The 22771-nt window shown below is 43.5% G+C and overlaps 1 protein-coding gene across 1 annotated transcript in view; it reads left to right on the forward strand.

The window, feature by feature from the left end:
- Positions 1–22771, forward strand: part of LOC126458531 (serpin B6-like) — a 95044-nt gene that overhangs the window by 45413 nt on the left and 26860 nt on the right. Inside the window, exons 4-6 of the mRNA XM_050095638.1 lie at positions 13240–13447; positions 21294–21508; positions 22009–22194. Coding sequence (XP_049951595.1) covers positions 13240–13447; positions 21294–21508; positions 22009–22194 — 609 coding nt within the window. The remainder of the gene's footprint in view (positions 1–13239; positions 13448–21293; positions 21509–22008; positions 22195–22771) is intronic.

Here is a 22771-nt window from a genome sequence, read left to right on the forward strand (position 1 = left end):
ACGTACACTTTTGTAGACATTATCGACATATATCACCTGAAAAATGATATCATTGCGTAACACGAAGTGCAGGAGATATGATGTTATAAACAGAGCTGCGTAAAAGCGAAACTGTAGAGTGAAATTCGCTAGAATGCTAGGTGAAATAGCTACGCAGGTGTGTAATACATATGTGAAATACACTCACACACAAAAAAAAATCGCAACACTAAGAAGGAGTTGTGCGAGGTAAACGGAAGTTGGTAGGGGTGTTTCTAAATCTGAAAGACGACGCTTATTAAAATTTCGTGCTGGTCTCATAAGAGTTGTGCTAACAGCTCCTCTATGAGGATGCAAAACAGATTTGCTTCAAATAAGCGCTGTAACAAATGTTTGAAATGGGTCTGAACACTATGGGACTTAACTTCTGAGGTCATCAGTCCCCTAGACCTTAGAACTACTTAATCGTAACTAACCTAAGGACGTCACACACGTCCATGCCCGAGGCAGGATTCGAACCTGCGACCGTAGCAGTCTCGCGGTTCCAGAGTGTAGGCCTAGAACCGCTCAGCCACACCGGCCACCGCGCTGTAACAGGCGTGAGCGTTAGTTACCTTTGAGATTGGACTTAGTGAGCTGATGTCAGTCAAGAAGAATGCTCTTAAGACATTACCAATGGCTCGCAGAGTTTGAGCAAGGTTCTGTAATAGGGCTACGAGAAGCTGGATGTTCCCTCTGCGATAGTGCAGAAAGACTTGGCAGGAATGCAGCCACTGTACATGACTGCTTTCAGCGATGGTCACCTGAACGGTCTCGGGACGGGCACATGGCACTACTGAGAGGGGAGACCATTGTGTTCGGCGTATGGCTCTGGATCATCGTACCGCGTCTGCAGCATCAGTTCCAGCAGCATGTGGCACCACAGTGACACAACGAACGGTCACGAATCGATTACATCAAGAACACATCCGACCCAGAAGCCCTGCAGCGTGCACTCCACTGACCCCAAACCGCCGTCATTTACGAGCGAGAGCTCATTGGCGGACGAGGTGGATATCTGTTGTGCTTCCTCGTGAAAACCAGTTCTGCCTTGGTGCCAGTGATGGCCTTCTGTTGGTAAGAAGGAATCCAGAGCGCACGCAACCAACTTCCTGTCTGCAGCCTAGACACACTGGACCTACAGCTAGAGTTATGGTCTGGGATGCGATTTCGTATGAGAGCAGGGGCAGTGTCGTGGTTTTCCCACGCACCCTGATTGTAAGGGAGTGTTTTCCCATCAAGTGTTGCAGGCATGGAACTCCATCCCACAAACTGACATGCGGCACCTCTATGGCACAATGCAAGCTTTCATTCAACATTCTGGCTGTTTCACAAGTTATTAGTCTACCAGCTTTTCACATCTGCAGTGGCTTTTCTTGTGCTTACCTCGACTTGCGTTCTTAAAACGTTAATCACTTAACTTCACTTGGACAATTGTATTTCCGAAATTTCATTGCTCTACATTAATTATTTCTTGGTGTTCGAATTTTTTTTCCACAAGTGTATATGTGATATGCGTGTCCACGTACAAAGACGCAGTTAAAAAGAACGTCCTAAGCCTCTGGATCGATTTGAATCAAACTTAGTAAACATAGTTAAATGGTTCAAATGGCTCTGAACACTATGGGACTTAACTTCTGAGGTCATCAGTCCCCTAGAACTTAGAACTACTTAAACCTAACTAACCTAAGAACATCACACAGATCCATGCGCGAGGAAGGATTCGAACCTGCGACCGTAGAGGTCGCGCGGTTGCAGACTGAAGCGCCTAGAACCGCTCGGCCACACCGGCGGACGATAAAGATAGTGAAACATCCCCTTTGAACAATTATACATGACTGTGCTTAAACTGACACACTTTAGCTGGCAGTAGTGGCGCTCGCTGTATTGCAGTAGTTCGAGTAACGAAGATTTTTGTGAGGTAAGTGATTAGTGAAAGGTATAGGTTAATGTTAGTCAGGGCCATTCTTTTGTAGGAATTTCTGAAAGTCAGATTGCGTTGCGCTAAAAATATTGTGTGTCAGCTTAAGCACAGTCCTATACAATTTTTCTAAGGGGACGTTACATATGGCGACCCTGCCAGGATCAGCACAGTCATGTATAATTGTTCTAAGGGGACGTTTCAATAGTAATAACTATCTGGAAAGAAACGTTATGGGGATGAGAACCAGCAGCCTCCTATTGAGGTGGTGGTGATAATGCAGAGAAAGAAGAAGGGAGGAGGTGATTAGGCAGACAGATGGTTCAAATGGCTCTAAGCACTATGGGCCTTAACATCTGAGGTCATCAGTCCCCTAGAGTTACAACTCCTTAAACCTAACTAATGTAAGGACATCACACATATCCAAGCCCGAGGCAGGATTCGAACCTGCAACCCTAGCAGCAGCGCAGTTCCGGAATGAAGCGCCTAGAACCGTTCGGCCACAGCGGCCGGCCGGGGCAGACAGAGAACGGGAAGATGGCGATGGACAAAGAGAGGGGGAGCATGAGGTGGACAGAGAGAGGGGGAATTGGGAAATGGACAAAAAGGGAAAAGGAGGAGGAGGAGCTTGACAGAGCGAGGGAAGAGGACGAAATTTGACACAGAAAGGAAAGAAATTCGAAATTTGTGGTAAGTTCCTATGGAACCAAACTGCTGAGGTCATCGGCCCCTAGCCTAACACATTACTTAATCTAATTTAAACTACTTTCGCTATGGACAACATACACGTCCATGCCCGAGGGAGGAGTCGAACCTCCGACAGGAGAAGCCACCCGAACTGTGGCAGGGTGCCCCTGACCGTGCAGCTACCCCTTGCGGCGAAAGGAAAGAGGACGAAATGGACAGAGAGAGGGGGGGCGAGGATATGGATATAGAGAGAGAGAGAGGAAGAGATGGACAAAAAGAGGGGCAGGGAGAGATGGACACAGAGAAGGGGAGAAAGTTAATGGACAGAGAGAGGAGGAGGAGGGGATTGAAATGAAGGAGGAAATGAACAGAGGATGGACAGAGGGGAAAGGAGCAGATGGACAAAAACGGGAGGAGCAGATAGACGCAGAAAGAAAAGAGACGAAGATGGACAGGGACAGGGAGGAGGAGGAGATGAACAGAAAGAGGAGGGAGATGAACAGAGTGGGGGAAGAGAAGATGGGCAGAGAGAGGGGAACAAGGAGACGAACTAATGGTAGTCTGGAATAAATACATACGTTGGCAACATCGGGTAGTCAGCTAGTCATTTGTATAGTTGATAACAGCACTGGCCCTATAAAGCTTCCTTGTGGAACGCTAAATGTAACTTTAGTTTCAATAGCTGACTTCCCGTAACCTTTTTCTCGTACCAAATCACGAACCCAGCCGCAGAACTGAGTCTATACTCAGTAGGTAAGTGATTTATTACAAGCGAATTATGAGGAGCAGTATCAGTCAGCTTGAGATCTTCTGTCAATAGCACTCATTACTTCTGCAAATAAAGGATCAGTTTCACAAGAACGATATTTTTTGAGTCCGTGCTGGTAGTTTGTGACTAGACTGTTTTTACCAAGGTCTTTCATACTGGTGGAACAAAATATAAACTCCAACATCATACAACAAATCATGACCTCTGCAGCTTTTCAGTCTTTGAATAAGAACCCTTCCCCGAGTGAGTGGTTGTATATCACTTGTGAAAAACAGAGCTATTTCATCAGCATACAGTGAAAGGAATCCGATTGATTTTCAGTCTGAACCAGCAGACATTCCTCTATTGACTTATTTTGTCTCACTATATTGAGTGTATCTGCTTCCAAATTGCTCGTGTTCGTAGTTGTTCTTGATTGGAATTCTGGAATATTTACTCCATGTTATGTCGTGAACGGGCTTCGAAAAATCGCATTTTGTGGTCCACTTTAGTTGCGCTGTCGACGTTAAGATTACTATTGTTGTCACACAGTGAAGGTATTGACTGCATTTTGCACTAATATACTTTACGTACGACCAGAACATCCCTAGATTGCCTGTCACTATTCGAGAGAGTGTCTATGTGGGTGCTATTAAAAGCATCTTGTACTGAAGTCCACACGACGTTTCGAATATCTATAAGCTGTCCCCGTGATTAAAAATTTTGTGTTCTTCAAAAATCTAGCATGCTTTTTTCAATGCTCCTTCAGTACTGTCCTGCCCTGTTATGTGTACCATAGGACATCTGTAACACTTTACTTGGTAACACTATTCCTCCGAATCTGAGCTACATCTGGTCGACACTTTCATGGTATGGAAGGAAAGGAGACTCGCTCTAATGAAAATGTCAAGAGAATTTTTATCTGTTTTTTTTTAATAGCTGTATTTTTTGTTGGATGTGAATGTTACGATATTCAATCTTGCTACAACGATCGTTTGGTTGGGATCTAATTCCAGTATTCATCAAGATATTGTTTATTTTCTCAAGACTGGACTGTTTTTCACTAAGAAGTCTAGTATGCCATCAAAATCGTTTACCATTCGAGTGGGTTCTTAAACTAATTGCTAAAAAAATTTTCGGAGAAAGCATTTTTGTAAAATTTCGGGAGCTGTTTCACGGTTATCACCGAATTTAAACATTTATTTTCCCAAACATTTTGAGGGCAGATTGAAATCGCCACCAGCTACAATTAAATGATTAAAAAAACTTAGAAAGCCGCCTCGATTGCGAAAAAAGCACCTAGTGTTAAGTGTTAACCCAGGTTTCGGTGTAGATAACTACACCTTCTTCAGAACAACAATAAAACCCAAAAGTGCCTAAGAAGACCTTTGTCAATGATTTCTACAGGAACGAGTATACAATGTAAAAGGCATATTACTATAAACATAACTAGGTCTACTAGAATTCTTCTGGTCGATTCCACAATGTCAGGTCTTGTAGGCGATGACATCTCGGTCGGCGAAAGATTCCAGTCCAGGTAGAGACGCGTTTTCACAGCGGACAATGACGAGTGTAAACCACCCACTGCCAACTGCTCCAGTAGCGACATCCAGTGTAACGCGCTGCGATGTTGAAGGTTCTGCAATTAAATGAGTCGGCTACTTATTTGAAATTAGACTCAAAATAGCCTTAAACCTTTCAGGTACTATGACATGTGAGTCGTAGGGACGAAGTCGGTGAAAGGAACCAGCTATTAATATATTTCGGTTCTCGAGTATAGCTTCTTTCCATATTACCTCACAGCAAATACCTAATTCACCTTCACTAGAAGATAAACTGCTGCTAACAGCAACATACACGCTACCATCAACTGAGTTCTGTTATCCTTGCTGTATCCTGTTAAGTCCCTGATTAAAAATTTAGGCTAAACTTATCTCCGAGTTTAGGCAATTTTCATTACCTACTTCGATAAATGCTTCATTGTGTTCTGTGAGAGCTTGGAGGTGTTCCCAACACAGCTGCGAGGGTTTACAATTGCAATGTCGATGTTTCCTAGCTAGTCAAAATATAAAAATGTCGGGCAGTTTTAACGGAAAAAAAGAAGCCATCAATCTTCAGTACTAAGTGGACACTAGCTCTACAGAATTTATAGTTACATTTTAACAGACCACAGTTCGAATGTTGGGTTTTATATTGGACAGAGATTACCTCTGCCGATTACGTGTAAACTCATACCACGCCCCCTTTATGTCGCTCTCCGAAGAAAGACTCATCAATCGGCAAGACACAGTGGAACCAGGAGCTCCTCTGAAGTCGTCCAACACACCTCTGGAAGAAACGTCAGAAAAATAAAGTTTCATGGACGATGTTTATACAACCCAAAAGTTTCGCCAGCAGCTAAGAAAACCGGTGTAAAGCCTTCAAATTAAATATGATTTCAGTCCCCAAACTCGCAATTCTTTTCTTTTATACACACCAACCGTCCGACTGGTTTGATGCGTCACGCCACGAATTCTTCTCCTGTACCAAACTTTTGATCTCAGAATAACAAATGTAAAATACATCCTCAATTACTTACTGGATGTATCACAATCTCTGTCTTCCTCTACAGTTCTTATCTTCTACAGCTCCCTCTGGTACCACGGAAGTTATTTCGTGACCTCTTAACAGACGTCACATTATCCTGTGCCTTCTCTTTGTCAGTGTTTTCCATACAGCGCTTACCTCGCCGGTTCTCTGGAGACCCTACTCATTCCTTACCTTATCAGTCCACCTAAAATCCAACATTGTTCTTCTGTAGCATCAAATCTTAGATGCTTCGATTCTCTTCTGTTCCAGTTTTCCTGCATACATACCTCACTGCCATACAACGCTGTGCTCCAAACGTACATTCCAAGAAATTTCTTCCTCAAATGAAGACCTGTGTTTGACACTCGCAGACTTCTCAGGAATGCCATTTTTGGCTCTTTGCTCTGTCCGTGATGGGTTATCTTGCTGGCTAGGTAGCAGAATTCCTTAACTTCATCGACTTCGTATCATTACTTTTGATGTGTCTCTCTGTTCTCATCTTTGCTACTTTCTAATTCCATTTACTCTCAGCCCATATTCTGTACTCGTAAGACTGTTCGTTATATTCGATAGGTCCCATAATTCTTTTTCACTTTCACTGAGGATAGCATGTCATCAGTGAATCTTAACATTGATATCTTTTCACCTTGAATTTTAATCCCACTCTTGAACCATTCTCTCATTTCCGTCATTGCTTCTTCGATGTATAAATCGAACAGTAGGGGCGAAAAACCGCATCTCTGCCTTAGAATTTTTTTAAATCCGAGCATTTCGTTCTTTCTCTGCCAGTCATATAACTCGGTCCTTGTACCTATTGTACGAGTATATTACCCATCTGCCTCTGTAGCTTACCCCCTTTTTAATCTCAGAATTTCGAACACCTTGCACCATTTTATCGAACGCTTTTTCCAATCATCAAATTTTACAAATGCGTCCCAGTTTTTCTTCACTCTTGCTCCCATTATCAACCGTAACGTTAGAACTGCCTCTCTAGTGCGTCCCACTTTCATTAAGCCAAACTGATCGTCGTCTAACACATCCTCTATTTTCTTCTCCATTCTTCTGTATACTATTCTTGTTAGTAACTTACACGCATGAGCTATTAATCTGAGTGTGAAATAATTAATTCTCGCACTTGTCGCCTCTTGCAGTCTTCAGAGTTGTGTGGATGATATTTTTCGGAAAGTCAGGTGCTACATCGCCGTCCTCATAGATTAGACACATCAATATAGATAATCGTTTTTTTTTGCCCCTTCCTCGACGATTTTAAAAGTTCCTATGGAATATTACTTATACATTCTGCGTTATTTGAACAGAGTATTCGAAAGCCCTTTTAAATTCTGAATCTAATGATGGATCCCGTACCTCCTCTCCAACGATTCCTGTTTCTCCTTCTATCACGTCATGAGATAAGTGCTCCTCCTTGCAGGGGACCTCAATGTACTCTTTGCGTCTGTCCGCTCTCTTCTCTACATTTGACTCTGGAATTCCCATTCCATTCTTAATGTTACCACCCTTGCTTTTAATTTCACCAAAGGTTGTTTTGATTTGTCTATATTGTAAGTTAGTCCTTCGAGCAGTCATTTTGTTTTCGATTTTTTCACATTTTTCATGAAGCCATTTCGCCCTAGTTTCTCCAAAGTGATTTGTATATCTGTGTTCCTAAACTTTCCTGAACATTTTCGTACTTCCTTCTTTCATTGTTGAAATGAAGTATTTGTTCTGTTACCCATGGCTTCACTGCAGTTACCTTTCTTATACCTATGATTTTCTCTCCAACTTCTGTGACTGCACTTACTAGTTAAGTCCATTCCCCGTCAACTGAAATTCCTACTGACAAGGGAACCTCCCCATCGCACCCCATTCAGATTTAGTTATAGGTTGGCACAGTGGATAGGCCTTGAGAAACTGATGACAGATATACAAAATATACAAACTGAGTAGTGCGTACACCACATGGACAACATCAAGGATAATGTGGGCACAGTAGCGCCGTGGTCCCGTGGTTAGAGTGAGCAATTGTGGAACGAAAGGTCCTTCGTTGAAGTCTTCCCTCGAGTGAAAATTTTTACTTTCTTTATTTTCGCAAAGTTATGATCTGTCCGTTCGTTCATTGACGTCTCTGTTCACTGTAATAAGTTTAGTGTCCGTGTTTTGCGACCGCACCGCAAAACCGTGCTATTAGTAGACGAAAGGACGTGCCTCTCCAATGGGAACCGAAAACATTTGATCGCAAGGTCATAGGTCAACCGATTCCTCCACAGGAAAACACGTCTGATATATTCTATACGACACTGGTGACGGCATGTGCGTCACATGACAGGAATATGTTGTCGACTACCTAACTTGTACACTTGGCGAATAGGTGAAAAGATTTTTCTACCTTGCCCGATTTAGGTTTTCTTGTGGATGTTATAATCACTCCCAAAAAAGTGATGAAAACAAAAGAGTTTGTCACATAAACTGCAACAAATGAATGCAACAGTTTCACAGTCGCACAGTTTTCCCTGTGCTCTGTCAAAACATATGTTTTTAACGTTTTCAAATTTTTCCGTGTGTAGACTGTCAAAACCTGCATAAGTCCAAGCAAGTCTGAACATGTCCTGGAATTTTGGAGAGCGAAGTTGATTATGTGTGAGTACCTGAACTTTGATAATTGTCTGAAAATAAAAAATTAAACTTTTCGCTCGAGTGAAGTCTTGAACCAAGGGCCTTTCGTTCCGCAGCTTCTCACGCTAACCACGGGACCACGGCGCTACTGTGCCCACATTATCCTTGATGTTGCCTATCTTGCGCATGGACTACTCAGTTTGTATATTTTGCTTATTTTTTTCATAGTTCCACACAACTTCTTCCTGTTTTCCCGATTGATCTGTGTTCAGTTTTTCAAGGCCTATCCACTGTGCCAACTTATAACTAAATTGAGGGGGGTGCGATGGGGATGTTCCCTTGTGAGTTATTCATTGTCACAGTGTCTATAGCATCAGAGAACTGTAAGCGTATCTCTTCTTTCCTTTGTACTTCGGTATTCCAGCTCCTTTCGCATTGATTCTTCCTGACTAGTCTCTTAGATTTCAGCCTACTCTTCGCCACTACTACATTGTGATCTGATTCTACATCTGCTCCTCGATACGCCTTACAATCCAGTGATCACACAGGTGGCTTACGTTCGTGTCACCTGTCAGAGTCGCATGTAGACGATTCTCTGTCTGACCATGGTGTAATCTAACTGAAATATTCCCGTATCACGCGGCCCTTTCAAAGTATACCTCCTCCTCTTGTGATTCTTGAACAGAGTATTCGCTAGCTGAAATCTATTGCAGAGCTCAGTTAGTCTTTCTCCTCTTCCATTCCTACAACCAAGCCCATATTCTCTCTTAATCCTTTCTTCTACTCTTCACCCTACATCCGCATTCCAATCCCTCATGACTATTAAATTTTCGTCTCCCTCTATGTGTTGAATTACCCGCTCAATATCCTCATATACTTTCTCTACTTCGTCGTGATTTGCTTGCGACGTCGGCATGTATACCTGAACTATTGTTGTCGGTGTTGGTTTGCCGTCAATTCTGATTGGAACAACCCTATCACTAAACTGTTCACAGTAACTCACTCTATGTCCTGCCTTTCCATTCATAACGAATCACACTCCTGTTACAAAGTTATCTGATCAAAAATCCTTGTCTTCTTTCCATTTCATTTCGCCCACTATATCTAGATGGAAACTTAGCATGTCCCTTTTTGAAATTTTTAGCTTTCCTGTCATGTGCCAACTTCTGACATTCCACACCCCGACTCATAGGACGTTATCCTTTCATTGATTATTCACTTTTTATCTCATGGTCACCCCCGGAGATACGACTCATTCACATATTTCTTTTATGGCCGAATATACCGAGAATTTCCTTATTCCTTATTTTATCTGTCCACCTAGTTTTCAATATACTTCTAAACCATCGTATATCAAACGCTTCACGTCTCTTTCTTCCGGTTTTCCGCAGTCCTTCATACAATGTTTGTCCAAACGTATCTCCTCAGACGTTTCCTCCTAAAATTTGGGCCATTTTTTGATATTAGCAGAGTAGCCTCTTTGCCTGTGCTAGTCTGGTTTTTACACTGAAGAGCGAAAGAAACTGGTACACCTGCCTAATATCGTGTAGGGCCCCCGCGAGCACGCAGAAGTGCCGCAACATGCCGTAGTATGGACTCGAAGTAGTGCTGGAGGGAACTGACACCATGAATCCTGCAGGACTGTCCATAAATCCGTAAGAGTGCGAGTGGGTGGAGATCTCTTTTGAACAGCACGTTGCAAGCCATCCCAGATATGCTCAATAACGTTCTTGTCTGGAGAGTTTGGGTGCCATCGAAAGTGTTTAGACTCAGAAGAGTGTTCCTGGAGCCACTCTATAGCAACTCTGAACGTTTGGAGTGACGCATTGTCCTGCTGGAATTGCCCAAGTCCGTCCGAATGTACAATGGACATGAATGGATGCAGGTGATGAGACAGGAGGCTTACACACGTGTCACCCGTCAGAGTCGTATCAGGGGTCCCATCTCACTCCAACTGTACATACCCCACACCATTACACAGCGTCCACCAGCTTCAACAGTCCCCTACTAACATGCAGCGTCCACGTCCATCCGCTCGATACAGTTTGAAACGAGACTCGTCCGACCAGGCAACATGTTTCCAGTCATCAACAGTCCAATGTCGGTGTTGACGGGCCCAATCAAGGCATAAAGCTTTGCGTTGTGCAGTCATCAATGGTACATGAATAAGCTTGTTGATGGCCAGCATTTAAATGTGCAGCAATTTGTGGAATGGTTGCACTTCTGTCGCATTGAACGATTCTCTTCAGTCCTAGTTGGTCCCGTTTTTGCAGGGTCTTTTTCCGGCCGCAGCGATATCGGAAATTTGATGTTTTAACAGTTTCCTGATATTGACGGTATACTCGTGAAATAGTCGCACAGAAAAATCCCCACTTCATCGATACCTCGGAGATGCTGTGTCCCATCGCTCGTGCACCACTATAACACCACCTTAAAACTCACTTAAATCTTGATAATCTGCCATTGTGGGAGCAGTAACCGATATAACAACTGCACTAGACACTTGTTGTCTTATATAGGCGTTCCCGATCGCAGCGCCGTATTCTGTCTGTTTACATATCTCTGTATTTGAATACGCATGCCTGTACCAGTTTCTTTGGCGCTTCAGTGTACATCCTTCCTGCCTCGTCCACCATGTGTAATTTTTTTGCTTCCAAGGTAGCAGGTGTCCTTCAATTCTCCTATATCAAGGTTCCCAATTTTGGTGTCATGTTCAATAATCTCATTTCTGCTCATTACTTTCTTCTTTCTTCGCTTTAATCTCAATCAATGTACTGTGGTCAGCAGACTCTTCATTCAATACAGTATGTCCTTCAACGTTTTCAGCGAAACTTGCACTCTATATTGTTCCAACCAAAATTTTGATCTCACTTCTGAAATCATCTTTTCTTTCCGTCATTGTTTCTTCGATGTACAGATTAAACAACAGGGGAGTAAAACTACATTCGTTTCTTACGCCCTGTTTAAACCGGGCGCCTCGTTGTTTGTCTTCCATTCTTATTGCTCCTTCTTCATTCTTATACCTATGTATTTACACGTCTTTCCATACAGCTTATTCTAATTTTCCTTAGAATTTTAAACACCTCTTGCCAATTTACGATGTCCGACGCTTCTACTAGGTCGATAATCTTATGACAGATTCTGTGGTTTTTTAAGTCATGCTTCCATTATCAAGTGCAACGTTAAAACTGCCTCTCTTTCACCTTCCTGAAAATCAGATTGACAGACATCTGGCAACTCCTCGATTTTCTTTTGCACTCTTGTGCAATAGCCTGGTAATAGGATGAAAAGAACCATGCTCTTTGATGAGCCAGATCTCAATAACAGTCCACTTTGCTCCCTCACGTAGAGCATGTTTCATAATGGTCTCGCAGGTATTTTATTTAGTCTACTGGAATTGACCAACGGGCTGGATCATCGACAGTTTGGTCTGGCAGCAAAATATAGTTACTTGTGGCCATACTGGCTACGTTTGGGACCCTTGACTGAGTAAAATAATTACTTTTTTTCTGCTGTCATAGGTTTCGTTTTATGTTTAATTTAGCATACTCCAACGCGATTTGAGCGTTTTCTGCTGATCTTCAGGCGTTTAAACATACAGAAACTTGTTACTAAAAAATGAAATGTCTTAAGCTAAATCAACATAGGTCTTTGTTCAAATGGTTCAAATGCCTCTGAGCACTATGGGACTTAACATCTGAGGTAATCAGTACCCTAAGACTTAGAACTACTTAAACCTAACTAACCTAAGGCTCACACACATCAATGCCCGAGGCAGGTTCAAAATGGTTCAAATGGCTCTGAGCACTATGGGACTTAACATCTGTGGCCATCAGTCCCCTAGAACTTAGAACTACTTAAACCTAACTAACCTAAGGACAGCACACACATCCATGCCCGAGGCAGGATTCGAACCTGCGACCGTAGCAGTCGCGCGGTTCCGGACTGCACGCCTAGAACCGCTTGACCACCGCGGCCGCCTCCGAGGCAGGATTCGAACCTGCGACCGTAGCGGTCGCGCGGTTGCAGACTGTAGCGCCTAGAGCCGCTCGGCCACACCGGCCGGCAGGTCTTCGTTTCCTTTACGCTGCTGGTGTGGCTGTTGATGTATTTGGAGGAGGGCAGGGAGCAATAGATGGCCACAAATTGACATTCAGTGTTGTATTCTGCTGGTGTGGAGCTGTCTCTCTTGTTTATTACGACTGACACCACTACGATTCTGGCGCCCTAAAGATTCGTTTTCATCATTGGTACACTGGCGGGGCTGTCGTGACATGTTACACTATATCAGTGTTTATTTTGGCACTGTTTTTCGACGTAATTCACTGCACAATTTTTTCTACATGCATGTCAACACCATATACAATTGACAGAGTGTGTTAAACGAAACAAAACAAAAAAGTGACTGATAGTAGAAAGAACAAATAAGTAACAAAAAATAAACCCTGTGCAGGGAATGAAAGACGCAGTGAGAAATTTATTGTTTTCTCTACAGTACTTATAACCACAAAGAATGTTACTGCTGTCATCAGTAACTGTTGATAACATATACAGAGATGAAGGTTCTTATCGCTATTACAGTAGTAGTCGTAGTATGCATACAGTAATTAGAACGCCTTAATAAGTTTTACACATTAATGTTAAGTAACTTATTTTTGTAATAATAAACTGCAAATTTTTGTTCCAGGGATCTCAAAACGTGTTACTTGACATAGCCAACAAAATATATCTACGGAATGGTTCCGAAATCAAGAAGGAATTCAGGCAAACTGCTGACAGGTTTCTTGCTGGAGTTGAGCAGATAAACTTTGCTGAATCAGAACAGTCCAGGAAAACAATTAATGATTGGATTGAAAGCAAAACTCATGGAAAGATAAAAGATATGATTGGGAAAGGTAACAGAGATTTTTAAAGGGTGCTTTTACAAATTCTTTTACTTTTTGCTACTCGCCTGTTTAAGTGCATATAGTAAAGATGTAACAATATCTCTCACCTAATAGCAAAAAAGAGGAAAAAGTCATTCATTATCAGATGTTTTTAGTTCTATTACTATATTTTTTCTCGCAGCCGTATAGTGACTCCTACGCAGTCACTTGCTTTCCTGCAATAGCTAAAGCTTTTGAATTCAGTTCTGTAATGAGTGTAACGTAAATATTGGGATTGAGCTAGACCTGTTGTTATGCTAAATAAGTCACTATTCAAATGTGCAGTATCAAACTCCAGGTGAGAAAGAGATTCAAATCCCATCCCAAACTATTGCGACCTGTACTGTGCTGCAGATTCACTCTCCCCTACCCCATAAAAATGGTCAAACTTTCATCTTCTCACGGCGAGATCTACCTATGTTTCAATATTTAGCCATAGATTGGAACCCCATGTAGTAGTCCCTCAAATCATCTAATCTCGTAAATATAATTGCCGTGTAGTCATTAATTTGTCTAGGTTCGAAGGCTGACACCTCCATTTGATGTTTGAGATGATATTGACGATTGAAACACAGACAAAAGCTATGCGTGATGTTTGTTATCATTCAGCGCAAGATAAAAAAATGCACGACTTTAATATGTGGTCGTCAGTGTAACTGCTTATCAGAATCAAAGAGTCCAGTGTCATCTGAAGTTATCGCTCCCAACTGCCATAACTCACTGAAAACCTCTGGCAGAACTTTGCACTTTAACAGAGGCAGCTTCTCTTATTGTGTTCGCTGGTGACATAATTCTTATGGCATCTACCAAGCCCTTCGTCAGAATTACGAAACGTCTTCTGAACCAAATTAGCATCTGCACAATTTCTCTCACCCCGCATAAAGTGAAATGCCTGGGACACCTATTAGTGCAAATGTGACAGTGTGATTGATTTTATCAGCCATCACTTCCGTACTCCCCTCTGCCTGAGTGGTTCATTTTAAATGGTTCAAATGGCTCTGAGCACTATGGGACTTAACATCTGAGGTCATCAGTCCCCTAGAACTTAGAACTACTTAAACCTAGCTAACCTAAGGACAACACACACATCCATGCCCGAGGCAGGATTCGAACCTGCGACCGTAGCGGTCGCGCGGTTCCAGACTTAAGCGCCTAGAACCGATCGGCCACACCAGCTGTCCTGTCTGAGTGGGTGCTTATATAGCCTCTCACGCAACTTTGATACTAACTTCTATTATGGAGTGGTAGGGGACGTGCACTGTGTTTCATACTATTAACTAATCACAATGTAGCTGAAACATAAAATAAATACCAGGTGCCACCGACAACTAAAAATAGCCAGAATAAATGTCTCACTCTGTAGAGTAGTGTGCGCTGGTGTGAAGCTTTCTGGCAACTTAAAACTGTGTCAGACCGGGGCTCGAACTCGGGACGTGGCCTTTTGCATACATGTGCTCTACCAACATAACTACCCAAGTACGACACCCGACCTCTCCTCAAAGATGCAGTTTCGCCACCTCCATCTTCTACCATCCAAACTTCATGAAGTTTTACGTCAGCGCATACTCCGGAGCAGAGTGAATAATTTATTCTGGAAACATCCCCCAGGCTGGGGCTCAGCCATGTCTCTGGAATATCCTTTCTTCCATGAGTGCTAATCCTGAAAGTTATGCAGGAGAACTTCTGTGAAGTTTGGACGGTAGGAGGTGAGCACTGGCGGAAGTAAAGCTGTAAGGACGGGTCGTGCGTCGTGTTTGGGTAGCTGGATTGGTAGACCCCTGCCCGCGAAATGCAGAGGTCCTCAGTTCACGTCTCGGCTCAGCACACAGTTCAATCTACCAAGAAGTTTCACTTAAAATATATGTTGATATTACAGTATTGTAGCTTATAACCCTCAGAATGCTCGTAACAAACTTGCCCTTTGTACACAAGAGTAATAGTTCTAGTTACAGAACTGCCTCAAAAATCCTACGGCAGGAGGCTTGCTAGTAGCTACCCTGCAACTAATGACAACACCTGGCACAGATTGCACAGAACGGGCATGGTTGACTCCCACCACGTTCGCCAACACTTTCAAGTCAATTGTCAGGTAAAAACGGTGCCCTCGCCCTGATGCAACCGCGATCATGTCGGCTTCGCAGTTGCCGTTGAGTCTAACAATGGTCCTCCACTTCGTGGCCGCATCGCGCGTTCTTCTATCTCGGGCAACAAAGGAACAAGCACACCCTCTATGCAGCCCACTGATCACTCGACCCTGCACCACAGGAATGAATGGTGCCGTGCCCATCAGGGCAGAACATTCCTTACTACCCTGCACTTTTTTTTTTTTTTAAAGTAATAGTGTTTCCAGCATTTGCTCTTGATGGAGGCGACCTCTTCAGCCCAAGAAATATTCCGCTTTCCACGACGATCATACAGTACTATAGAGAAAGATGTATCACTATTTTGGCAGATACGGTAGCCTCTTCCTTCGCAGAAGCTCACCTGTGGTAGAAACTACACATCTCTCAACTTGTGTCCTCCTTCCGTCAGGCAACTTCAGGAAAGCCTTCAATGTGCTAAACTCGGTAACTTGGACCTTGCTCACTCTGCCTACCCCGTCGTGTTGGACACTGAAAAATGGTCACGAACTAAGTGTATGAACAGTGTTCGTTTTGCCGGCTAAAATGGTTCTCTTCACGAGGGTACGAAATACATAGGACAAATCGTATTGTACTCATGCGGCATATTACATATTAAAAGTTTCTTTAAATACGAATCTATTAGATATAGTAATGAGGCAATGGCACTAAGGTTCGGACACGCTGCAGATCGGCTGCCCTACGTAATTTCAGCCATATTCGTAAATGACGTTTTATACATCGGATACTGTCACATTAACACAATACATTACTGAACGTGTCATTCCTGTTAATTTTCTGCCGTGGACAGAACACTGGTTGGATATGACATTTATCTGGTATGCAACCTACACTCCTGGAAATTGAAATAAGAACACCGTGAATTCATTGTCCCAGGAAGGGGAAACTTTATTGACACATTCCTGGGGTCAGATACATCACATGATCACACTGACAGAACCACAGGCACATAGACACAGGCAACAGAGCAAGCACAATGTAGGCACTAGTACAGTGTATACCCACCTTTCGCAGCAATGCAGGCTGCTATTCTCCCATGCAGACGATCGTAGAACGGCTTCCCATGCCATTTCCACCTGGCGCCTCAGTTGGACCAGCGTTCGTGCTGGACGTGCAGCTCATGGGGGACAGATGCGGAGATCTTGCTGGCCAGGGTAGTTGACTTACACCTTCTAGAGCACGTTGGGTGGCACGGGATACATGCGGACGTGCATTGTCCTGTTGGAACAGCAAGTTCCCTTGCCGGTCTAGGAATGGTAGAACGATGGGTTCGATGACGCTTTGGATGTACCGTGCACTATTCAGTGTCCCCTCGACGATCACCAGTGGTGTACGGCCAGTGTAGGAGATCGCTCCCCACACCATGATGCCGGGTGTTGGCCCTGTGTGCCTCGGTCGTATGCAGTCCTGATTGTGGCGCTCACCTGCACGGCGCCAAACACGCATACGACCATCATTGGCACCAAGGCAGAAGCGACTCTCATCGCTGAAGACGACACGTCTCCATTCGTCCCTCCATTCACGCCTGTCGCGACACCACTGGAGGCGGGCTGCACGATGTTGGGGCGTGAGCGGAAGACGGCCTAACGGTGTGCGGGACCGTAGCCCAGCTTCATGGAGACGGTTGCGAATGGTCCTCGCCGATACCCCAGGAGCAACAGTGTCCCTAATTTGCTGGGAAGTGGCGGTGCGGTTCCCTATGGCACTGCGTAGGATCCTACGGTCTTGGCGTGCATCCGTGCGTCGCTGCGGTCCGGTCCCAGGTCGACGGGCACGTGCACCTTCCGCCGACCACTGGCGACAACATCGATGTACTGTGGAGACCTCACGCCCCACGTGTTGAGCAATTCGGCGGTACGTCCACCCGGCCTCCCGCATGCCCACTATACGCCCTCGCTCAAAGTCCGTCAACTGCACATACAGTTCACGTCCACGCTGTCGCGGCATGCTACCAGTGTTAAAGACTGCGATGGAGCTCCGTATGCCACGGCGGCGGTGCACAAATGCTGCGCAGCTAGCGCCATTCGACGGCCAACACCGCGGTTCCTGGTGTGTCCGCTGTGCCGTGCAGGTGATCATTGCTTGTACAGCCCTCTCGCAGTGTCCGGAGCAAGTATGATGGGTCTGACACACCGGTGTCAATGTGTTCTTTTTTCCATTTCCAGGAGTGTATTTTGCAAGAGACTGTCCACAGAAAGGATTTGCCGTTGAACTTTATCGGCTTGTTAGAATGGATTTGCCGTTGGACTTTTTCGGCTTGTCAGATATTTCTGGGCCATCCATCTTGTTGCTGTTTATAACAGTTTCTTCTTTAATTCGGATTGCAAATTACTGGGTTCTGAAATTGCCTGAACTCTTTATATCAAGCTGCTCACGAACGAATTCCTCTGTGTAAGGATATCGGAAAGCATTTATTTAACGACTCTGCAGTATTGTCATGCCTGTGGAACATGCCGATTAAAATTTTATCCTGCCTCGGGCATGGATGTGTGTGATGTCCTTAGGTTAGTTAGGTTTAAGTAGTTCTAAGTTCTAGGGGACTGATCACCTCAGAAGTTAAGTCCCATAGTGCTCAGACCCATATGAACCATTTTTGATTAAAATTTTATCCTCATGCGAGATTGTTTTCAATGTTTCCTGTATAGAAAAAGTCGCATGTACAGTTGAAGAATGGTGTAGGTACAAGATGGCTATTGGCCGTGTCCGACGTGACCGGAAATTTTGAGGTGGAGACCAGAAAACAGAATGCTCGGATGATGTGCGCTTCATCTTATCATCACCTTTGGGAATGACAAGGCTCATGGGAAGTTCATACGGACTCATCACACAGACGGCTGTAGATGACTGCAAAACGGGATGAAACGGACTACAGACAACACCGTGACAAGAAGAATAGGCACGAATCCTTCCAGAAGGACTGCACAATGAGAAAATTAGAGACTGGTGACAAAAAGAAGGCTGAAAACAGCTGAAATGTCGAGCATAGAGTACTAAAGGTGTCGCGTTGCCAAGCGTTGTTTTCCGCTGGCGCCATACCACAGACATGGAATGCGTAGAGCAGAGGCAAACGCGACGCTCTGTAGTTTTCAGTGACCAAATTCGCTTCACGTTGTGGCGGTAAAATCGTCTTCAGCTCCTGGAATAGTGGTGTGGAGAGCTACTGGGTATGACAAGGGGACTGATTTGGTAATCGCTGAGGGAAGGCTGAATGCTCACCAGTGTCTGGAAAGAATGGTAAACACTATTGTAACACGCTTCACGACCAGGATAAAAAAATACCACATTCCAGCATGAGATTATGATACGATCCACGGTACTGCAGTTGATATCGTAAACGTCTTTACGATTGTGTGGGTCGTTGACTGCTATGGTTCACTGACTTGTCACACATGGACCGTGACCGCGACGCAGTGGGGGATGTATAATTTCTCACCAACCTCTGGTTGCCATGAATGTGCTTCAGGCTTAGTAAGAACTTCCTCAAGATGACATTCGGAGGCTGTACGCCTTCATAACATAATGAATACAATAATATATTCGCGCTCGCTAGGGTCACACCCCATACAGACGATCGTGATGGACACTAGTTGCTCATGGAATTATTAAAACTTCCTGGCAGATTAAAACTGTGTGCCCGACCGAGACTCGAACTCGTGACGTTTGCCTTTCGCGGGCAAGTGCTCTACCATCTTTTTTTTTTTCTTTTAAATCTCATTTTGTTCGTGTTTGTTCGTTGCATCTGCTCGGGGCGGACGTCGTAAGACATCCGTTTAAGTTCGTTGTTGATCGATTAACTCAGTTTTTTTATTACAGAGGGCAGCTAACCCTTTGACCGAACACGCTGAGCTACCGTGCCGGCTACCTTCCAAACTTTACAGAAGCTCTTCTGCAAACCTTGCAGAACTAGCACTCCTGAAAGAAAGGATAACGCGGTGACATGGCTGTGAGTACGGGGCGTGAGTCGTGCTTCGGTAGCTCAGATGGTAGAGCACTTGCCCGCGAAAGGCAAAGGTCCCGAGTTCGAGTCTCGGTCGGGCACACAGTTTTAATCTGCCAGGAAGTTTCATATCAGCGCACACTCCGCTGCAGAGTGAAAATCTCATTCTCGAATGGAATTATTGTTTAATCGTCTAACACCGTTTATGTAATGAACAGCTCCACAAATTTTGATAAATGTGATACTTCATAACATAACAAATACAATAATACATTCGGGCTCGCTAGGGTCACACGCCATACAGACGATGGTGATGGACACTAGTTCCTAATGGAATGGTAGTTTAATCATCTGACATCGGTTATGTAATGAACAGCTCCACAAATTTTGATAAATGTGATACTGGTGCTTGATGGCGTAACACTTACATACATAGCACCATCTATGTAACTTTCATTGTAAATCTGATATTTGGATGTATACACGGAATACATGTGATCCAACAACGTACGTCTGTTCCGTGAGATCAGATATAAAAGTTTAAATTTGGCTCCGTCGAGCCCCATCATCGCTACTCTTCGTGAACATCTTCGGCAGAGTCTGAAAGGTATATCTCTCACAGTACGTCTGTTCCGTGAAATCAGATTTAAAAGTTTAAATTTGGCCCCGGCGGGCGCCATCATCGCTGCTCTTTATGGACATCTTCAGCAGAGTCTGAAAGATATCTCTCTCAGGACGCAGAGACAAGGGCTGGGCTACCAAAGTCCTATTAACTGAAAATACAGTCGAAGCCTTCTAAGTTTATGTAGTAATAATTACGAGTAATTCCAGAATGAATTCTCGCCCTGTAGAGGATTGTGCACTGATTTGAAACTTCCTGGCAGATTAAAACAATGTGACCGGCTGGGACTGGAAACGGAGACTTTAGCGATCCGCGGGCAGTTGCTCTACCGAATGAGCACTTGGAAGGTAGGAGATGGGGTGTTGGCGGGAGTAAAGCTGTGAGGAGGGTAGTGAGTCGTGCTGAAGCAGGAGAGCATTTGCCCGACAAAGGCAAAGGTTCCAGGTTCCAGTCCCGATACGGCACACAATTTTAATGAGTCAGGAAGTTTCAATGGCGAATCAGTCGTAATGCCGGCGAATTTAAAGCTCCTGTGATACTTCGCTTCGCAGATTATCATGGAAACCTAAGTTATATCAGCCTCCAGTATTTTCCTGTACTGGGCTATGGTGTTTCATTCATTGGGTTATAATATATTAGAACAGTAAATGTGAACGTCACATTCGCTCCTACTAAATGTATCTCACTTCTCAAAATTTCATACTAGGGCTAATCGTTTGCCCTATTGCGCACAAGAAGATGGGATGAATTCTGTTCCCAAAACGACGGCAATGCAAAATATAGCGAAACTGGGTGTACATGAGATGACAGCCTTACTGTTCTTGCAGTATGGGACACGTTATGTGCGCTGTATTTCACAGTATCCAGCTGAGAGATTTATATGTACTCTCTGAAACATTTACATCGGACAGATAACCATTGAAGTGCACACAGTTAGAATCTCGAGTGGAAGTGTCATGCAGTAGAGAAAGGACGAAACAATGGAACAATCATTTCTTATGCGTTATATTTTGTAAAATTATCCACGGAGGTTCTATTGTAATCCTATATAAAGATAATGAAAGTAATAGAAAAAGGCTTTATTCCTTGTCTACATCTGCTGATCCACTTTCACAGGCGCTTTGGATGCTAGCACTCTCATGGTGCTTGTCAACGCTATTTACTTTAAGGGTGAATGGCTTAAGATATTTTACGAGGACGAAACAAAGCCTACACCCTTCCATTTACCGTCAGGAGCGACGGAAGACGTTGATATGATGTACGTCGAGGACCGTTTCTTGTATGCCGATGTAACTGAATTAAATTCGCAGGCACTTATGCTTCCTTACAAGGTAATTTGATCCAAAATTTTACAAATATTTATTTCTTAATACAATTTTAGGAATGAGACGTACTTAAATATTTCAAGGGACAGAAACGTTACAGAGTAAAAGTACATAGAGAATCTAAAATGCTAAAATAAGCGACGTTTCACCAGTGTTGCAGCGGTTTTTCTCCGGTTCCTGAGCAAGCCCCCTGTAACGCTGTCGAAATGTCCCTTATTTTAGTGCATTAGCATTTTTGTAATATTTAATAAGATGAGGAGGAAGTGGACCCAGAACGATTTTAATGAGATTATAGGGTAAGTTCTAATTACATTCGTACAGTAGAACTGTAAGTTGTAGAGCACTGCACGGATATTCTTATAGCTCTGAATAGACTAGTTTTTTTTTTAATTTTAAATTCAAAATTACCTTTTCACCGTGTTTCAAATACAAATATGTTTCAAGTAAAAAATACAGTGCAAAGATATTTTATGATAAACTAATCAGATTTCTTTCTCCTTTTGCAGGATTGGAGACTGAATATGATGATACTCCTGCCAAAAGAAGTGAATGGTTTGCAGGACCTCGAGAGAAATCTTGACAAATTTAACCCCGTGAAAGTTGTGAAGGGAATGACCAAAAGCAAAGTGATTGTATATTTGCCGAGATTCAAAATGGAATACTCCAAGTCTTTAAAAGACACTCTGATAACTGTGAGTTTAACATTTTCAAACTTTATAATTACTGAGGCAAGCCTGAAAAATAATATTTATTGTCAGCTATTCCTTTACCACACACAATCTGCCTGAAAAAGTTCTGCACGAGTTTTGGATGATTTGTGATTTTCTTAAAGATCAGATACCTTTTTCTCAATGCGCTTTCGACCACAGGGAATGACTTTGTACAAATAGACTGCATTTAAATTGCTGAACGGAACAATGTGACTTGTGCACGGTGTTTAGTTTGTCGCCAGGCATCAAATGCTCATTTCAAGCCTAGTCTGTGGCTGTACTTTCACTTGAAGGCAAAAAAAAAAAAAAAAAAAAAAGTCAACGCGGCAAGAAATCTAAGTACTCCAAAGCGACATTATTCGAACTTTCAACAGAACATTGAAGATATGGCTGGCAGTGGTCAACCCCAGCTGATAACCCCAATTACAAGTTACAGCGTCGTTGGCAACCCGAGAAGAATGGAACAAAACTACACGCTCCCTTTTCTTAAGGCAACGGTGAGAGATGTGAATACCCAGACAGTAGGCAAATCTCCACAAGATTTATTTGTCACTTAGGC

The sequence above is a fragment of the Schistocerca serialis genome, chromosome 2 (assembly GCF_023864345.2).
Source record: "Schistocerca serialis cubense isolate TAMUIC-IGC-003099 chromosome 2, iqSchSeri2.2, whole genome shotgun sequence".
NCBI classification, from domain to species: Eukaryota; Metazoa; Arthropoda; class Insecta; order Orthoptera; family Acrididae; genus Schistocerca; species Schistocerca serialis.